Source organism: Lissotriton helveticus, chromosome 4_1 (assembly GCF_964261635.1).
Source record: "Lissotriton helveticus chromosome 4_1, aLisHel1.1, whole genome shotgun sequence".
Taxonomy (NCBI): Eukaryota; Metazoa; Chordata; class Amphibia; order Caudata; family Salamandridae; genus Lissotriton; species Lissotriton helveticus.
The window spans coordinates 565,400,088-565,419,571 of NC_136063.1; the positions used below are offsets into that span (position 1 = coordinate 565,400,088).

A 19,484-nucleotide genomic window follows, 5' to 3' on the forward strand; every position below is an offset into this window, starting at 1 on the left:
TTCCAGGCGGAGGGTGATGGTCCAAGGATGAGGACTTCTGTCTTGTCTGAGTTCAGTTTTAAGCGGCTGTTCTTCATCCACTCGGCGACGTCTTTCATCCCTTCGTGGAGGCTGGTTCTGGCGGTGTCGAGGTCTCTGGTGAGGGAGAGGATCAGCTGGGTGTCGTCGGCGTAGGAGATGATGTTAAGGTTGTGTTGGCGTGCGATGGCTGCGAGGGGTCTCATGTAGACGTTGAAGAGGGTGGGGCTGAGTGATGATTCTTGCGGGACGCCGCAGATGACTTCGGTGGCCTCGGAACGAAACGGGGGGAGGCGGACTCTCTGTGTTCTTCCAGCTAGGAACGAGATGATCCACTTCAGTGCCTTCTCTTGGATGCCGGTGTTGCTGAGGCGCTGGACTAGGGTGCGGTGGCAGACAGTGTCGAACGCTGCAGAGAGGTCCAGGAGGATGAGTGCCGCTGTTTCCCCGTTGTCGAGCAGGGCTCGGATGTCGTCGGTGGCTGCGATGAGGGCGGTCTCGGTGCTGTGGTTGGCTCTGAAACCGGATTGCGAGGGGTCGAGGGATCCATTCGTCTCGAAGGCGGCCAGCTGTCTGTTGACGGTCTTCTCGATGACTTTGGCGGGAAAGGGGAGGAGCGAGATGGGGCGGAAGTTCTTGAGGTCGGTGGGGTCCGCTGTTGGTTTCTTCAGTAGGGCGCTGAGCTCGGCATGCGTCCAGCTCTCCGGGAAGGAGGCGGTGTCGAAGGAGGTGTTGATGGCGTCTCGGAGTTGGGGTGCGATGGTGGAGACGGCTTTGTTGAAGATGTGGTGGGGGCAGGGGTCAGTCGGAGATCCGGAGTGGATGGTGTTCATCGTGCGGGCTGTGTCTTCGGTGGTCACTGCGGTCCAGGTGTGGAGGGTGGCGGTGGGGTGCGTTGGTTCGACGGTTGGGTGCGAGGATGGTGTGCCGAAGCTGTTGTGGATGTCGGCAACCTTGCGGTGGAAGAACGAGGCGAGGGAGTCGCAGAGATCTTGTGAAGGGGTGATGTCGTTGTTGCTGGTTCTGGGGTTGGAGAACTCCTTGACGATGCTGAAGAGTTCCTTGCTGTCGTGGTGCGGATAAGCTGGTGGTGCTTGCGGGTCGCGTGTTTGAGGGCGGTCATGTTGTCAGTGGTCCGGTCGAGGAGCCAGGCTTTCTCGAGGGTGCGGCAGGTCTTCTTGGAGTCCTTGAGTTTGTCGGTGAACCAGGGTGCCTTCTTGCTTCTGGGTTTGCTGGGGGGGTTCTTCAGTGGTGCGAGGTCGTCGGCGCAGGCGGTCAGCCATTGCGTGAAGTTGCGGGCTGCTTCGTTGGGGTCCGGTGTGCTGGCAGGTGGGTTCTGGCTGAGGGAGGTGGTGAGCTGGTCGGCGGTGATCTTGCTCCAGCTCCTGTGAGGAACCTGTTTCGTGTGGTGGTGGGTGGTGGTTTTTCTGAAGCTGAAGTGGACGCAGCTGTGGTCGGTCCAGTGAAGTCCGGTGGAGTGGCTGAAGGCGATGTGCTTGCTGGATGAAAAGACTGGGTCGAGCGTGTGGCCGGCGTAGTGGGTGGGGGTATTGACCAGTTGCTTGAGTCCGAGGTTGGCGAGGTTGTCCAGCAGGGTAACGGTGTTGCGGTCCTTGTTGTTCTCCAGGTGGAAGTTGAGGTCCCCTAGGAGGATGTAGTCGGCGGAGGGGAGGGCGTGTGGGCTGATGAAGTCCGTGATGTCTTCGCAGAATTGTGTGCGTGGTCCCGGGGGTCTGTAGAGGAGGGTTCCTCTGAGGGTCGTCTTTGGGTCGGTGTGGATCTGGAAGTGGAGGTGTTCGGCGGCGGTGGAGGTGTTCGGCGTCGGTGTAGGTGTCATCGGCGTCGGTCGTGATGCGGATGGTGTTCTTGTGGACGATGGTGATGCCTCCTCCCGTCTGGTTGACGCGGTCCTTCCTGATGATCTTGTATCCATCCGGGATGGCGATGGCTTTGTCGGGGGCTGAGGAGGCGTTCATCCATGTTTCAGTGAGGAAGGCGACGTCTGGTGATGTAGTGTCGAGCAGGTTCCAGATTTCGACGGCGTGTCTGTGGACGGAGCGGGTGTTGAGCAGGATGCACTTGAGGTGGTTGCTGATGGTGCTTGGCTTGGCGGGCGCGGTGCATGTTCGGAGGCAGGTGAACTTGCAGGTTGTGCTGGTGAAGGGTCCGTGGAAGCGTTTCGGGGCGGCTCGGCAGCAGGTGGGCTTCCGGCCTGTATTGAGTGCGTTGAGGGCCGCTGCGTCGTAGGTTTGTCGGGTCATCTTGCGTCGGTGGGGGCCAGGGGTCCTGGCGCTGGGCGCGGTCCGGGCGCAGACGGGCTTGCCTTAGGCGCACCTTCGGCGTGCCAGCGGCGCGCCCGCTGCACACGTCCGCTGCGCGGCCTCGCAGCGGCCACCATTTATGGGTATCTGGGGGAGATGGGGTCAGCTGGGAGGTGGGCGGCGGGAGGGTAGGTGGGGAAGAGACCGATTTGCGGGCAAAACGGCGGGAAAGGGTGGCGGGGGGGACAGGAAAAGAGTGAGGGGGAATCTGTGGAGAAAAAAGAGGGTGAACAGAGGCACACAGAGGTCCAAAAACGAAGGGGAATCTGTGGAGAGAAAAGAGAGTGCAAAAAACTGGCAGATGGCGGAGAGCACTGGTGGCGCTGCACGAGGCAAGGGGAGCGACCTACCCTTATTACCGCCTCTTCTTCATTTGTCACCTCCCATGGCGACTGGCTCCTTTACTTTCGTTGTTACAGGGTAGTGTTATTTCGACTGCAAGCACTATTTTCTTTAATGAGGTTCTACTGCAGCCACCCCATCCTTTGGTGCCTTCTTTACTCCCCTCTCCCTCCCGTTGTCCATGGCCTAACACACCCGGTCTCTTGTTGTCCGTGCCTTCTCCCCCCCCCTCCACTGTCCTCCCGTTGTCCGTGCCTTCTCCCCCCCCTCCACTGTCCTCCCGTTGTCCGTGCCTTCTCCCTCCCTCCCCCCTCCCTGCCATTGTCCGCAATGCCTACCATTTGCAATGCAATAGGTCTTGCGTAAATGCGAGACCTATTGCATTGCAAATGCTTGTTATAATAGCATGCAGGTATCCTCCATTGGCAACAGCAGCACAATCGCATGTTCTGACATATGTTAGTTATCCACAAAGCTACACCTATACCTTTTTTTTTTTTTATCCGACTAGCTGACTGAAATTTGGAATTTGACTTTAAGATGCCTGGTGTACCTTATATTGGATGGGGAGAACATTAGGCATGGGCTGGAACGACTGTTGGCTTCAACTTTAACTGGTCAGCCCCCGTTTCTACCAGAATTACCTAATGCCATTTCTTTGTCATAAATGTGAAATTAGAAAGCCGCACTGGCGTGCGAGACGTTTTTGCAGACCTCTAAATCGTCCCATTCCTGACGCACTGATTTTTGCATGAATCGGCAAAAAATTTGTTTTGGAGCCCGGTTCACATTTTATAGAATACACTACCACAGTGCATTCCATGTGGAATGAACCATTTTTCTTTCAATTTATCTGCCTCAAATCGAGAAACGTCGCTTCTCCTCAACTAAATCTTGTAAATTGATGTGTGCAACAAATGCATTGTATCGACATGCCACAGTATTTGTTTACTACTGGCTTACATTGGCTTTAATTTAAGTGTTTTTCTTCTTTACAGAGCTGGGAGAATCCATTAACCTCTATCATTATGGTATCAAAGATGTGGCCACAGTTTTTTTCTATATGCTGGTCGCTATAATCATGCATGCAATTATTCAAGAGTACGTGCTAGATGTAAGTATACCTTACTTTAATTAAAAACACTATCAAGATCTCAATGTTATCAGTTGTTTGAACATAAATGTTTCTGTTATTTGGGAAAAAGTTTTCTCTCAAGTTACACTCCCAGTTAACCTAAAAATGTAACTGTTTAAAATTACTGATCCCCCTGCTTGATTTGGTCTGTTTTGATGCACTTAGCAACATGATTTCAGTTTGACATACAGACTACATTCGATTACCAGTAAATGTCGAATTACTGTACTCCCAACTTCACAATTTCTTTTTACGGATTGTTTAAATTGAAAATAAATACAGATAACACAAGCTGGTGTCCCTTTTGTTGCCCTTTCAGAAAATTAACCGTCGTATGCACTTTTCCAAAACGAAACACAGCAAGTTCAATGAATCTGGTCAACTCAGTGCCTTCTATCTTTTCTCCTGTGCTTGGGGAGCCAGCATTATAGCGTCGGTGAGTATGCTTTTATTGGTAAATCTCTAACCGCTTGTTATACTCAGCGGCTTTTAGAAGTTGCAGATCTGTTAAATAAATTACCAATCTCCCATCTAGATAAACATTACGCACGTATATTAAGGCCATGCGCTTATTCGTGGTTTCGTATGTTTCTGAGCAATGATACCTGGATCTTTACATGCAACAATCTTGAAAAACTTTAAAAAAATTAGTAAATACTATCGCCATTTGCTCGATTGCTATGGAAAAGATGCATATCTCTTCCCATCTGCTAATAAAAAGCTTTGAAAGGCAAACTACAATGACACTTCTATTAAAGGAAGATTTTTAAAACCTGACGTGTCTGAGCATCACTGCTTCTGGAGTAAATTGTAAGGTTTGAGACATTTCACATTTATACATGTGAGTAATCTAGATTTATTCAGGCACAAGGGGGCATCTATTTAAAAAAAAAAAAATTTATTGAACTTCCCCTCTCATTCCCATGTGCGGAATTTACTTTGAGCATTTGCTGATTATTGGACTTATTGGGTTATTCTGTTTTATTACGGTCATTTAACGCTGGCGTGACAGCTCCACCAGCGTTAATACATTCCTTTTGAATGCCCAAATTAGAAGTTTTGCTCTGAGTAGAAGCTCACTCGTGAGGTGTTAGAGGTTTGAAAGTCTGATACAGCACGAAGCAGTGCATGACACTTCACTTAAAGTCCAGTCAGGGTTTCCTATTCAGAGACGAATAGGACTTGTATTTACAATTAAGTACAAGGAGCACATTGAAAACCAAAAGGGGTAGCACTTTCTTGCCAACCTCTATAATCCCAAGTGATGCTGTAATGCTTATACTCTAGCGCTAGAGTTTTTTCAAGACAGAACCCTTTGGCCAATGTTATACTATGAAGACGTGCTTGAATTGAGTTTATGAACTCCAACTCCTAGGTTTAGAGGTAGTCTTAACAGTTTCATTCAATGGAACAGCGGGTGCTAGCAAAAAAATGAGGCAACTTTATTATGTCATATGTCCCCCTATTTTGATGGCTTAGGAACAATGCTTGACAACTTCTGAGACTGGAACCTCACCTAATTAATTTCCAGTCACAAAAGTACAAATTCCGTACTTACAAAATAACATGCGCTGAACAATAAGGACCCCAGCCACGTATTTTATTTATTTCAAATTTTCTTATTGAGGGCCGCTATATTATTTGGGTAGCTGTCTTCTTGATATATATAAACCGCTGAGACTGCATGTCTATTTCCAGTAACTAAAAAGGTAACTAATACCAAATAATTAATGGAGAGGAATGAAATACTACAGAGAAAAAAAGAAAACCTGTAACTAGAACGATAGGCTAAAGAGAAGAAAAAGTGAAAGGCACAGGCCGAGAGGGGATAGGAATACTCGAAGATGGATGGCTGAAAAACGGTTGGGCGAGCATAAATGGTAGGGAAGGGAATAAAAGGAGGGGGAGGTTTCTGATATAGGAGAATGAATTACATGCCTAACTAGTTTGGAGCTGTTCCAGTTATTTTTGAAGAATGCAGCTGTTCCAAAGATTGAACTAGTGCCAGATGAGAATTGTTTTAGATGCTTAAAGCATCTTAGCTACTTGGGGCTCTTTATAGCCTTTGATATTTGTACGGTGGAATGCAGGTATTCGGTTGTTGAGGATAGCAGATTTTAAATGCAGGTTTAATTCTGGCTACTAGTGGAAGTCAATCGAGATCTCCTACTAACAAGAAAATTGTAATGAGGTCAAATGTTTCCTATCCCCAGCCTTACTAAGTGTGTATGACAGGGTACATTCCTCGCCCCTTCAGGGGGACACTAGTTACAGTAAGACCCCCCTCCGTTAATAAGGGCTGTACCCTTTTGTATCCGAAAGCTGGACAGCCGTGCCACTATGCCTGGTCAAGCACATGACTGGAAGATTGCCTGAATGTGTCGGTTACCAGTCTATGCTCCTAAAGCGCAGAGGATGATTAGGAGTTGCCATTCCTACATGGATCAGCAGATTTCGTGTTTAAGCAGGTGATGTTAAGCAAGCCTCCTGTAAGAGCTACAAATGTAGGTGGGGAGGCTTCAATTCACCATAAATAGGGGGTTAGTTCCTGCTGCAAGTTTGACAGGAATTGTTAGGTTGACTGTAGGAAAAGGGTTTTTTTGTTGCAAGGTGCCCCCACACACACTTTTTGCCTGCTTTAGCTACTGAATCTGGGTTTTTCAACTTTGACAGTGCACAGAGGCCTGCTAACCAGACCTCCGAGCCAGGGCTCTTTTCTTAAAACAAGGTGATGTCTAATTGTACCACAGTTAGCAAAGGACCTTAGCATCCTTGTAAGTCCCTAGTGAAGAGTGTCCCTAAGGGCTGCAGCATATCTTAGGTCACCCTAAGTGACCCACACACCAATTTCACCCAAACTGCCATTGTAGGCTGCATTACATGGTGCAAACAGTGAGTGAAAACATGACCTGGCACACTACTGTGTGCCATGTCAAAAGTCGCTGCATTAAATATAAGTAAGTCACCCGTACAGCAGGCCTTTTATCCCTAAGGCAGGGTGCATTATATTTTATGTGAGGACATATCTGCATGAGCAGATATGCTCCAGTGATGTCTAGTTCTATTACTAGATATTGCAAGTAAACAGGGAAGCCATCTTAAGGTATGTACTGGACACTGGTGAAAACGAGTTACCCAGCTATATAATGGCTGCACGGAAACATACGGTGCTTGGTAAACACCTCGTGCTAATAAACCCACACTAATTCCAGCGTTTGATTTATTAATGCATGTACCCAGAGGGTAGCTTAGAGGTACCCTCTGAACTCTACTAGTCCTCTGGTGTGCTGGCTGACTGGTCTTGTCCAGCCTGTCCATATAGACTAGTTTTTGACCTCCTAGGTGGTGAGAGCCCCGCTTGCAGAGGTCAGGAACAATACTTGCTCTGGCAGGAGGTGTTTACGCCTCCTTCAGCAGGAAGGCTAGTAAATCAGCATATCAGGGCCATAGGCGGGTAATTAGCTAGTCAGGAGGCGTGTTGCAGTGATAGGCTGAACACACCACTAGGGTGGACAGCCTGAAGTGAACACAAAAGAATGCCACCATCTTGAGTGTGGTGAAATTAGGCACTCTGGGACAGGATATTGCCCACTCCCCTCAGGAAGTGGTCATTGAGGGAGTATAGCGATCCCAGGGGTATGTAGGACATTGGCTGCTACCCTTCATTCCCCTTAAATCCCCTAAATTCAGTGTTTAATCTAATTTCCTGGTGTCGGGGGCCATTTAGTCTGTTTTAGAAGAAAGAAGGTCAAAGAAGAGCCCTACGATGCGAGAACTGAGGACTTCATCTCCACTTGGTGCAAAACCCTTCCGTGCTGCTCGACCTCGACAATTGCACGGACCATGCTCGACCAGAAAGTGCTGTCCCCTCCCAAAGCTGTAGAGTAGGAACCCCCGACTTCATCTTTCCAGCAATATCTTTCTTGGAGCAGAGGAGCAGCTCCCCTGCATCTGTAGGCACCAAAAAGCTGTGTTGTCTGCCATTGGGCCCACCAAAGGAGCAGCGCTACAGGAGAAGGTCTTCATGCTCCAGGAGGTTGGATCCCAGGACCCGCCCAGCGCCAAGACCCTGGGTATCCGAGCAGCTGCAGCAACCAACGCTTGTTGGTGGCCATTTTGGAATCCAACAGCACAAAGGCAGACCTACCGTCGAGGGACATCAGGATCCACAAGGCCAGCACATAGTGGTCCTGCTGCCCTGTTTCCCCTCTTCACCAGGTCACCAAGACAGAGTGAGTCCCTGACTGCCGCGATCTCATGCCTCAAAGCTCCCCTGCACCGGAGCTCTACAGCCCAAGGGAGGTGACAGTGCGAACGGGTTCCTGAGTTCCTCGAGAGCTGAGCCGACCCTTGGGTTTGGCCAGACTGGTCCACCAGTCATCGCCTGCAGCCTCTTTCTGTTGGGACCAAGAACCATGAGTATTCAGCGGCATAACCCGCCAGACAAAGCACCACCCTAGCCCCCAGCCTGATATCCAGTGCCTGCCCAAGACCCTCAAGACCTGATCTCACCTATGAGTTTAACCAGACTGCTCCCTCCCCCTTCCTCGCTCCTGCTTGCAGCCTCTTTTCATCGGGACCGTTTCCCATTGACTTCAATGGGACACCCGAAGCGGAAAAGCACCTTTGCACCCAGACACCCCAGAGCTGAGGTGACTAGTTTGTGCTGCTTTGGACCTTGCGGCAGGCTTAGTTTCATTCCAAAAGAACAGTCCTGTAAGTCACTGCCAAGTGCCAATTTGAATTGTGTAATTAGGTGGTTCCTGAAAAGTACTTTGAGTTCAGAATAATGATTTCCCTGATTTGTACATTATTTACCTAGATGCATTGCAATGCAAATGGGTGGCATTCTGCCAAATGATGTGTGTAGAATAAAACTTGTTGCAGTTCAAAGCTTGATCTACTCCATTAATTTTTAAAAAATAGGAGAGGGAATATCCAAGTAGTACTTGGTAGTCCTAGAAAGGAGCCAGATGAGGTGCAATGGAGGGGGATATTTTCAACAGCTTCAGTAGCTTTCGGAAAAGAGAATTTGTTTTAGATGAGTGTAGGGTGGCTTATTTTAAAGTGAGATTTGTGAAAGGGAAGCAATAAATTGTTAGCTGGCTAATGTAGAAGTCCTTCAAAAGAAAAGATTTATTATGAGTTTCAAGACGAGCAGATGGTTCACTATAGTGGACAGCTGGAAGAACATCAGTAAGCTGACACTTAACTCTACATGGCTTATCTCATCCAGCAATTCATACTGTGCCTGATCCTATCCAGAAATGAATGTCAAGCACCTACCTAATGCTTAATCTGGCAAATTCACCAACAGCAGCAGACCACCTATCCTAAACACACCTGGATATCTTGTACTATCCATTGATATAAAATGACTTGGAACTTCTCTCAACAAAGACCTTTTCTTCCAAGAATACATTAGGAAGACAACCAAAATGACGTGGTACCTGCTCAGTCTCCTGAATAAATGCAAAACCTTTCCTATTCTACTGGAAAAAGTCTTAAGAACAGTCCAGCTGGTATGGAGGCAAATGTCTGCTCATCAGACTTCACAATTCCTTACTGGCCCTCTAAAAGGCATCTTAATAAGGCCTGAAGAAGTTAGACCACATCACTCCCAACACCGGAGGAACGACACCTGCAACATCTTGCAGACCAGCTGTAATACATGCAAGGCCACCAGAAACTGCCCTCATGGCTACCTGGCTTTGTCGCTAACCACTAGAGCAGGCAGTGCCACACCAGGAGCCAGAACATTGCCAAAACGAAAACAAATAAATCGAAGGCAAGCTGTAGTAATGTGCTCGCTCTTTACATACTTATCTTGTACATAAGTTTGGTTTCCCTTTAAGCAATTGCTCTTGGTAAACTTGTTGTTCCTTGAGTAGCTCCATGGAGATAGAATACTGTGGAGTGAATAGAGAGTCAGTTGCACCTGACTTCTGTAACTTGATGGATGGGATCTTATTTCCTCTGCAATAAACTTAATTAATTTTGGACTACAATCATCTCCTGCATCTTCTTTTGAATGACTTTACACAGGCCTTCTCCATCTATGAACCTATGATGTGGAACAGCATCCACATCGACGTCTAGACAGCCCCTCTCCTCCTGCAATTCAACAAAGAACTGAAAAACGTATGGATAACGCTACCAAACTACACAATAGGAAGCAACCACCCCAGTCTACTTAGCCACATGTCAAGGGTTTTGATGCGTATCTTCGACCTTTGCCCTCCTGTTACGCACTTCCTGCTGTCTAGCTAGATTTGAACTTTAAAAATGCCAATCAATTTACAAACATGGCTTGACTCTCATTAGATCAAAGGAAGAGGAGTATCTCAAAGCTTCAACCCAAGAGGTTTCTGTCGCTCTAATCTTTTGCTGCACATATAGTGAGATGGGGATCCGCAAAGACTGTTCCCTCATGAACACGGTTTTCAAACCTTGTTCAAAGATCTGATACAATTTTTGTTTTTCAGACTTCTCTCTGTGAATTTGCTACTCTATTGGACCTTTTGTGCTACAAGTTGCAGGGACTAGGAACCCATTCGTCCCTTTTTCTGATCAGTTTTCCAAGGAATTGAGATATTGATTAAAATCAGTCCGATTCTCTACTAAATCTAAAGTTTATGCTCAACTATGGTAGACCTGTGAAGCAAATCAAATATATATTTTCTGATATATATACCAGCTGTGCAATTAACTCTTGTACGCTACTCATGCCCCTTAGAACAAGTACAAAATTGTGTCTCCAAAAATTATTTAAGACAAGAAAATGAGGCGGGTAGTCACACATTAAATAAAATCATAGTGGAGGAATGTGTCCTCTCTGCATTTCCTCATCCTTCTGCCATGCCAAAGAGGATATGATGTACTTGAGTTTTCCGACGAAAGATGCATCTATCTTAGTTCTTGCCCAGGTCTTCCGCCAAACCATTTGAGGCCTTCCTCCTTAACAGAGACTTGGTTTTTGCTACCTAAAAGGTGCCCTCTTCATTTCTGGTCCCAAAATCAAAAACTTAAACCTATTTGGCCATGACTTAATAAACAACAGCCAAGCCTCAGACGTTGGTCTTCATTGCTGAGCTAGTTGGCAAAGAAATCCTTGTTGATTTAAGAATTTTTTGAATTGATTGTTTCGCTTTTGATTTCTGTTACATCTACATTCATCAAGGGACCCCTCCTTTTTAATTTCATTCCTCGAAAATCACCACCCATATCCTCATTGATAACAACATTTACAGTTCTGTTGCAAACGCTTTTAGAATTCCTAGCCCTGGAATAGAGGTGAAACAGTGATTTGTCAGGGAAAACCGCAAATGGATAGGTAAGTGACAAATGCTTTGGTTTGGAAGAGGTGTCCTTTAAAATGGCAATGTGTCTAGAATTTTATGAATATAGTAGCAAAATCATATTTAATTTAGCCTATTAATATGTACTTTGGAAAGAAGGATTTTATTTATTTGAATGAAGAAGGAAAAGCCTATTGGGGCAGAAATCAACTGTCTTTCCTCAATGCTTGGTCTGTCCATTAGCAGTCACAACTCATAGAGTTGAGAAAGGGATTTGTAAAACACCGGTTAGGTTCTTAGTCCCCATTTCAACTGGAGTGATGTTTAAAATGCATAATGCACCCCTTTCACCTGGTCTATTGGTATTACTTGGTGGTATGACATGAAATATGAAGTTTGTTTCATATTAGTCGGCTTGAAATATATTTTGTTAATAGTGCAGTCACCTTTTCTTCTGTCACATTTCAGGAAAACTATGCATCGGATCCAACTGCTTTGTGGAAAGACTATCCTCATGTTCATATTCCGTAAGTTGAAATCTTTATAATACAGGAACTATCACATGAGTTAGTTATCACGTGTGCATGCGCTTAGAAGGACTGTCTCTCACTTTTGCTCATACAGAATTACTCAGTGCAAGAAAGTAGGCTACAGAAGTTCTACATGCCAATTGTCATGGTTTCATGATAGTTTATTGTGGAAAGTGGTACAGTAGTTTATAGGTTTCACAAATTCTAATGAAGCTCATTTTCACACTGAAGCCTTCTCTTATAAATATCCTCAGATTTTGAACAGCTTCCAGAAAATGATCAGCTCTCCAAATCAGGAGACTGGTGATGCTATTGCTGATGTCATTAACAACTTATTTAAGTCTGCAGTACCCAAAGGGGAAGAAAATTGCAAAAAACACAGTTGATGGACAGAATGTAGAACAATGTCATACATTCACCCCAGTACAAGGATCTGGGCCTAAATCCATCGTTTTTTTGCACTCCACACCACCCTGGGTTAGATACTGGCTATATGCAAATCAGCTCTGACCCTGTGCCTCATGGGAACAGTCCAGTCCGAACTACCAAGCCATGTATTTCCCAGACCGGAATCAAGCATCCAAGGACCGGTTTCTGGCTATCAGCCTTCATCAGCCTGGATAGCTTGACTCCAGTGGTGTGGAGAGCCTGGGACTCACGTCTGAGCATACCCAGCCCACTCGGGGTGAAAATTGCAAAAAACACAGTTGATGGACAGAATGTAGAACAATGTCATACATTCACCCCAGTACAAGGATCTGGGCCTAAATCCATCGTTTTTTTGCACTCCACACCATCCTGGGTTAGACACTGGCTATATGCAAATCAGCTCTGACCCTGTGCCTCATGGGAACAGTCCAGTCCGAACTACCAAGCCATGTCTTTCCCAGACCGGAATCAAGCATCCAAGGACCGGTTTCTGGCTATCAGCCTGGATAGCTTGACTCCAGTGGTGTGGAGAGCCTGGGACTCACGTCTGAGCATACCCAGCCCACTCGGGGTGAAAATTGCAAAAAACACAGTTGATGGACAGAATGTAGAACAATGTCATACATTCACCCCAGTACAAGGATCTGGGCCTAAATCCATCGTTTTTTTGCACTCCACACCACCCTGGGTTAGACACTGGCTATATGCAAATCAGCTCTGACCCTGTGCCTCATGGGAACAGTCCAGTCCGAACTACCAAGCCATGTCTTTCCCAGACCGGAATCAAGCATCCAAGGACCGGTTTCTGGCTATCAGCCTTCATCAGCCTGGATAGCTTGACTCCAGTGGTGTGGAGAGCCTGGGACTCACGTCTGAGCATACCCAGCCCACTCGGGGTGAAAATTGCAAAAAACACAGTTGATGGACAGAATGTAGAACAATGTCATACATTCACCCCAGTACAAGGATCTGGGCCTAAATCCATCGTTTTTTTGCACTCCACACCACCCTGGGTTAGACACTGGCTATATGCAAATCAGCTCTGACCCTGTGCCACATGGGAACAGTCCAGTCCGAACTACCAAGCCATGTCTTTCCCAGACCGGAATCAAGCATCCAAGGACCGGTTTCTGGCTATCAGCCTGGATAGCTTGACTCCAGTGGTGTGGAGAGCCTGGGACTCACGTCTGAGCATACCCAGCCCACTCGGGGTGAAAATTGCAAAAAACACAGTTGATGGACAGAATGTAGAACAATGTCATACATTCACCCCAGTACAAGGATCTGGGCCTAAATCCATCGTTTTTTTGCACTCCACACCACCCTGGGTTAGACACTGGCTATATGCAAATCAGCTCTGACCCTGTGCCTCATGGGAACAGTCCAGTCCGAACTACCAAGCCATGTCTTTCCCAGACCGGAATCAAGCATCCAAGGACCGGTTTCTGGCTATCAGCCTTCATCAGCCTGGATAGCTTGACTCCAGTGGTGTGGAGAGCCTGGGACTCACGTCTGAGCATACCCAGCCCACTCGGGGTGAAAATTGCAAAAAACACAGTTGATGGACAGAATGTAGAACAATGTCATACATTCACCCCAGTACAAGGATCTGGGCCTAAATCCATCGTTTTTTTGCACTCCACACCACCCTGGGTTAGACACTGGCTATATGCAAATCAGCTCTGACCCTGTGCCACATGGGAACAGTCCAGTCCGAACTACCAAGCCATGTCTTTCCCAGACCGGAATCAAGCATCCAAGGACCGGTTTCTGGCTATCAGCCTTCATCAGCCTGGATAGCTTGACTCCAGTGGTGTGGAGAGCCTGGGACTCACGTCTGAGCATACCCAGCCCACTCGGGGTGAAAATTGCTATCAGCCTTGATGAAGGCTGATAGCCAGAAACCGGTCCCTGGATGCTTGATTCCGGTCTGGGAAAGACATGGCTTGGTAGTTCGGACTGGACTGTTCCCATGAGGCACAGGGTCAGAGCTGATTTGCATATAGCCAGTGTCTAACCCAGGGTGGTGTGGAGTGCAAAAAAACGATGGATTTAGGCCCAGATCCTTGTACTGGGGTGAATGTATGACATTGTTCTACATTCTGTCCATCAACTGTGTTTTTTGCAATTGTACCCAAAGGGGAAGAGCAGCTCCATGGTGATGGTTCCGTGTACCACAGAAGTTCAGTTCTTTTGGTTTTTCGTTTTTACTGTGTTTACCATTTGCAAAGACATATTTGGTTCCCCGAACCAGAAGGTTTCAGCTATCTAATTGGTTCAAAGCTCACTGTCTGTTGGGCTCCTATAGGTTTTGTATACAGTGTCTGGGGCTCTGTATTTTTCTATTGCTTCCAAATCCTATATCCAGATGCACCAACCTGGAAGGGAATGCACACCTGGCAGTGCCCCAAGAGAGACTAATCTGTCAACAAATCTTTCTGTAGACCCTGTTGACCTCCTACACCAATAAGAGATACAAACACCAATCTCCAGGCCACTTTTGGAAACGAAACAATATCTCCACCTAAGTATCTGAGCTTTCAAATGTTAGCCTTGCAACATCATCGACTAGTTAAACCAGCAAGACATTTCTACCTACTATTGCAGAAGTAAGGCACTCAAAATATTAATAAAGAGGACTTGGTAATTACTTAGTCTAGGATGTCAGTGGAGTGAAGCAATAGGGCAGAAGGGTTTACTCTGGGGGAGGGGCGGGTGATGGAGAATCACATTGGATCATAAATCCAGAGCCAATCTCGACCAGTCATGCCAGATACCCACTGCTCGAGCCGCAAGATCATAAGCAACATTCTAGTCTGGTACGAGAGATCACATCCCCTACCAGACATAACAATCTTCAGTCTTTCAAGATAATCAGTAACCGCTCGCTAAGCAAAAACTGAAATGACAGTACTGGCGGATCTCCTACCACACCGTCTCTTAACAGAAACCTGTTTTTGTTACAATGTTGCTCCCACACTACACCAAGCAATCCCCAATGGCTAGTAACACTCTAAGGAAATATAGCAAATATTGACTGTTGTGGAATGGCAGCAGTCCTCTTCATGTACAACATAAAAAAATAAATAACCTTGGAATGTTAAATACTCCTTTTTTTCACTGCTCACCTTCAGTGAATTTCTTTTTCTTCTTTCTCCTCCTCTATTAAACTCCCCCACACATCAGCTTTTTCGCATGCTTTCCTGGGGTCGGCAGTGGACATACCACTGGACCATCTCAATTGCTGGATCGTATGAGAGCTCAAAATCTGGGTTGAGAAACCAGCACTACACCAAGCCGTTTTCATGATCACTGCGTTGAAGCACTTTGCTTCCCCTAGTTGGTCATTAGGCCTACTTAGCAGGACACCCACTTGGTGCTGTATTCTCCTTAAGTCTAATCTAAGTCACTTGAAACCTCCTCCTACATGGAGTGGCCACCCCATCATATATCCAGTTTAGTCTTCAGGTAACATCCCAAACGCCCATCTCCACATCCAAATTCATACTTCGCTTCTAGATATAGAAACATTTCCACGTCCCCTCGTTCCAAGAAAATGGAGCATTTTCCTCCCCTCAGACCCAGTAATGTTCATAAAACATTTCCACCAGTGATTAATCGGAGCATTCAAAATGATAAACTCACTCAAAAGAACCCAGAAGGAAAGTGGCTTGTATAACTGTAAACAAAAGAAACCAGTTCCCTCCGGCTGTGGAGGAAAACGTAGAACCTCAACAACCAGAACAGCTTCGCTGGCAGCCCATAGTGTACAGAACATCAATTAAAAAGGCCAAGAGATCCTACTATTCGCAAGGCCTCTCAAGTGCTACATGCTCCATTAAAGAGCTTTCGTAGTAATCTGAATTCTATGGGACCGTTAGGACCTAAACCACCATAAAGAACTCCCGGAAAATCAGGGGTACCTCAATGAAAGACTTAATTAAATAACAAGATCACTTTGAACCATACTCCCTTCCAAGGTCTAGCAGTAACCTTAACCCCTCCCCTCTCCAGCTGGTTCTTGTCACATACTGAGGATTTTGGTCACACGCACCCAGTAATCCCTCCAGTCAGTAAAGGTATTCGTACTTGCGATTCAGTGCTAAAACAAAAGACTGTTCTTTTTGTTAATCCCAAAACAGACATTCCATCTGATAAAAATTAGTGAGTGGTGAAACAGGCATGTCCGAGACATACAAATTTTGGCAACTTTCTCTAAGCCCACCTACCGCACCACAAGGACACATAGTTCGGTGTTCCAAGGCTTCTCTTATTTACTAATATGGTACAAAACACAAGTAGGTAGGGTTATAAATATCACAAGTAACTTGGCAATTACACACTTATTCAGATATAAATGTGATCATTATACTTGGTATATAATTTTCCTGTTCCTTAATGCCAAGGCTGACCACAGTCTAGGTCTACATTGCCCATGATCTACAAGTCTGTCTAGGGGTAGTGCCAGTGACCATAGAGATCTTTCTCTCAAAGATGAACCGTACTCCCTACACAAGCATTAAAAATAACAATTCATGGACAGAATGCAGAACAATTTCAAACATTCACCCCAGTACAGAGATGTGGGCCTAAATCCAACCTGTTTTTTACTCTCCATGCCATTCCATTTTGAAACCAGCCATTTACAAATCAGTCTTGACCCTGCCCAATGGTAACAGTCCAGCCTGAACTGCCAGGCCAGTTCCTGCCTGGACTGGAAACAAGCATCCTAGGGCGGGTTTCGGGGTTTTACCCCTCATCACCCAGGATAGCTTGACTCCAGTGGCATGGAGAGTACGGATTCAAGCTAGCCTGGGTGATATGGGGTGATGCCCCGAAAACGATCCCGGGTTGCTGGTTTCTGCTCCAATGAGGACCTGGCTTGGCAGTTAGGGCTGGACTGTTCCCATGAGGCACAGTGTCAACACTGATTTGCATATGGCTGGGTTTAAACTGGGTTGGCATGGTCAGTAAAAGAACAATGGATTAAACCAAGAACTATTGACTGGGGGTGAATGTTTGATTTGCTCTGCATCCGTCCATCATCTATGTGTCTTTTGCTTTCTTGCCCTAAGTGCCCCGGATATGCCCAGACGTGGGCCTCTGGCTCACTGTGCCACTGGATACAAGCTAGCCTGGCTGATATGGGGTGATGCCCCAAAACCCGTACAGGGAGGCTTGTTTCTGGTCCAATGAGGACCTGGCTTGAGAGTTCGGGCTGGACTGTTCCCATGAGGCACAGGGTCAAGACTGATTTGCATATGGCTGGGTCTAAACTGGGGCGGCGTGTTGAGCAAAAGAACAGTGGATTGTTCCCAGATCTATTGACTTGGGGTGAATGTTTGATTAGCTCTGCATTCTGCCTATCATCTGTGTGTCTTTTGCTTTCTCACCTACACAAGCAGGGCACTATAGCCTGTTTTTATCATGTCACTTCAGGATGCAAAATATGTTACGAGCTAAATGTTTGACATTAAGAGTAGCATGTCAGCCAGTGGTGGACTCTCATGAAAGGTAATGGAGGGTACTGATATACTCTATGCAACAGATGAATATTTGTGAGGTTTTGTAACTACTGATACTGCCAGCTAGCGGATGTAAAGCATAAATATGATATAACTATTTGCAACACAGTGTTACACTTAGTAACTATACAGGACTGTGGGTGCTAGTTGTGTGGATGGAGTTCTTTAAAAAACTATGCATTGCACACCAGGTGGTTGATGAAAGTGGACCAACCTTACAATTTAAAGTTGCAATGTGCAGCCAGACACATAATCTTAGATCGGGAGTGGCTCCACTCCTGAATCCCTATTTTGTAAAAAAAAAAGAAAAAGAAAAGTATATTGTTTTCTGAAAAGCAATACATATTTGTTTTCCCCAAAATAGTGACTCAAGCAGCCATAAACCCATATGCTGACTAGTTGTATATGCAGCATGTGAAACCGTTGTTACCACCCAAGCATAAGACTTACTTAAATTCCATTATGGCAAGTCTAGAACACCTTCTTTAGGCTTCATGTACAACACTAATGGATGTGACTAAGGCTAACAATGCACTACAGAACTTGGCTGACTGGAAAGCATTTTGTGACTTTAACAAGAGGAACTAAAGTATGTAGAAATAGTACAGTACAAGTCGCACTCTTACTTGAGAGACTGACTAAAGAAGAGCATCACAATTGTTCATGATCCAAGTGCACCTCTTCTTCCATAAATCATCCTAGTTGAGGGGTCTGAACAAGGCCTGACAAAACAGAGTAGTCATCTAAGCCCCTAAAGCAACATACAATCTTGTTGTGGTGATAGAGAATCTTTATCCCACAGATACGATTTATTTTCTCATCTGAGTGACCAGTAGAGGCCTTTTCCTAAGCTATAGGTTATATTTAAAATGCTAACGAGCTTGGCTCATAATTGGCATTCTGCCTCTTACCTTTCTTTTTGTGGATGACCTTGCTGGTAGAACACCAACTCCTTTTCAGATTCCTTTGGGCCTTGCACACTCAAATGCATATCACAGTACAGCTACAGATGCTAGAGAATGGGGTCCATCTCTTACCATCATTTATGGATTTGTTTCTTAAGGCACTTGAAAGCGCGCAAACTATTTTCCATACATGTAGCAGGCAGACAAGAAGGTCCATATAAAGAGGCCTTCCAGAGAGGATATACTGGTGTATTATTGCCCTTTGAAGAACAGGGTGCTCATGATCAGTCTCAGGTGGGCAGTTTACTGCTAAACAGTACATAGTGCTGCAGGGTTGTTTAGTGGTTTGTAAAATGGCAGTGGCCTCAACCGCTGTCATGGGATTTCATTTCACTTCACTCTCCCCTTTTTCGTCCTCTTCATTGTTCAGTTTCTTTCTAATACTTTAACTTTGATACAGTAGTAGTCAGTGATGGTTTAGTTTGTTTTTTAACCCACACCCCAACAAGCTAGTGAGGGTCAAGTTTGTGCAATTTAGGGAGGTGCACATTTTTGGTGAGATAAGGTAAAGTTATTGTTATGAGAGAGTTTAGTGTGGCCTCAGTGGATCTGAACAATTTACAACCCCACATCTATACATGAAATATTAACCACAACCATACTTCTGATTATACTACACAAACAAATAAAAAATAGACTCCCATCTGTAACCGAATTCTTGAAAGAGTTGTGTGTAGCGCTACCTAAACTCAACATCACTGAGGACACACTTAGGGAAATACAGCACTATACAAATCTCTTACCATAGATTATGCATATTTATTTCTTATAATATTTGAAGCCATGATATTGTACAATAAAAAGTATGCAAGCAAAGCAGTTGTGTTATTTAACCAATTTGAAATCTTTATATAAAAACAGAAGGACCATTTAAATATAGTACACAAGTGTTATTTTTTTTGTTCATAATTTGGATGATGA

The 19,484-nt window shown here is 45.7% G+C and overlaps 1 protein-coding gene across 2 annotated transcripts in view; it reads left to right on the forward strand.

Annotated features, from left to right (window-relative positions):
• Nucleotides 1–19,484, forward strand: part of TRAM1 (translocation associated membrane protein 1) — a 306,166-nt gene that overhangs the window by 164,437 nt on the left and 122,245 nt on the right. For both annotated transcript variants that reach the window (XM_078687162.1, XM_078687163.1), the window contains 3 exons: nt 3,680–3,795; nt 4,136–4,252; nt 11,583–11,641. In XM_078687162.1, the coding sequence (XP_078543288.1) occupies nt 3,745–3,795; nt 4,136–4,252; nt 11,583–11,641 (227 nt within the window). In that variant the 5' untranslated portion in view covers nt 3,680–3,744. The remainder of the gene's footprint in view (nt 1–3,679; nt 3,796–4,135; nt 4,253–11,582; nt 11,642–19,484) is intronic.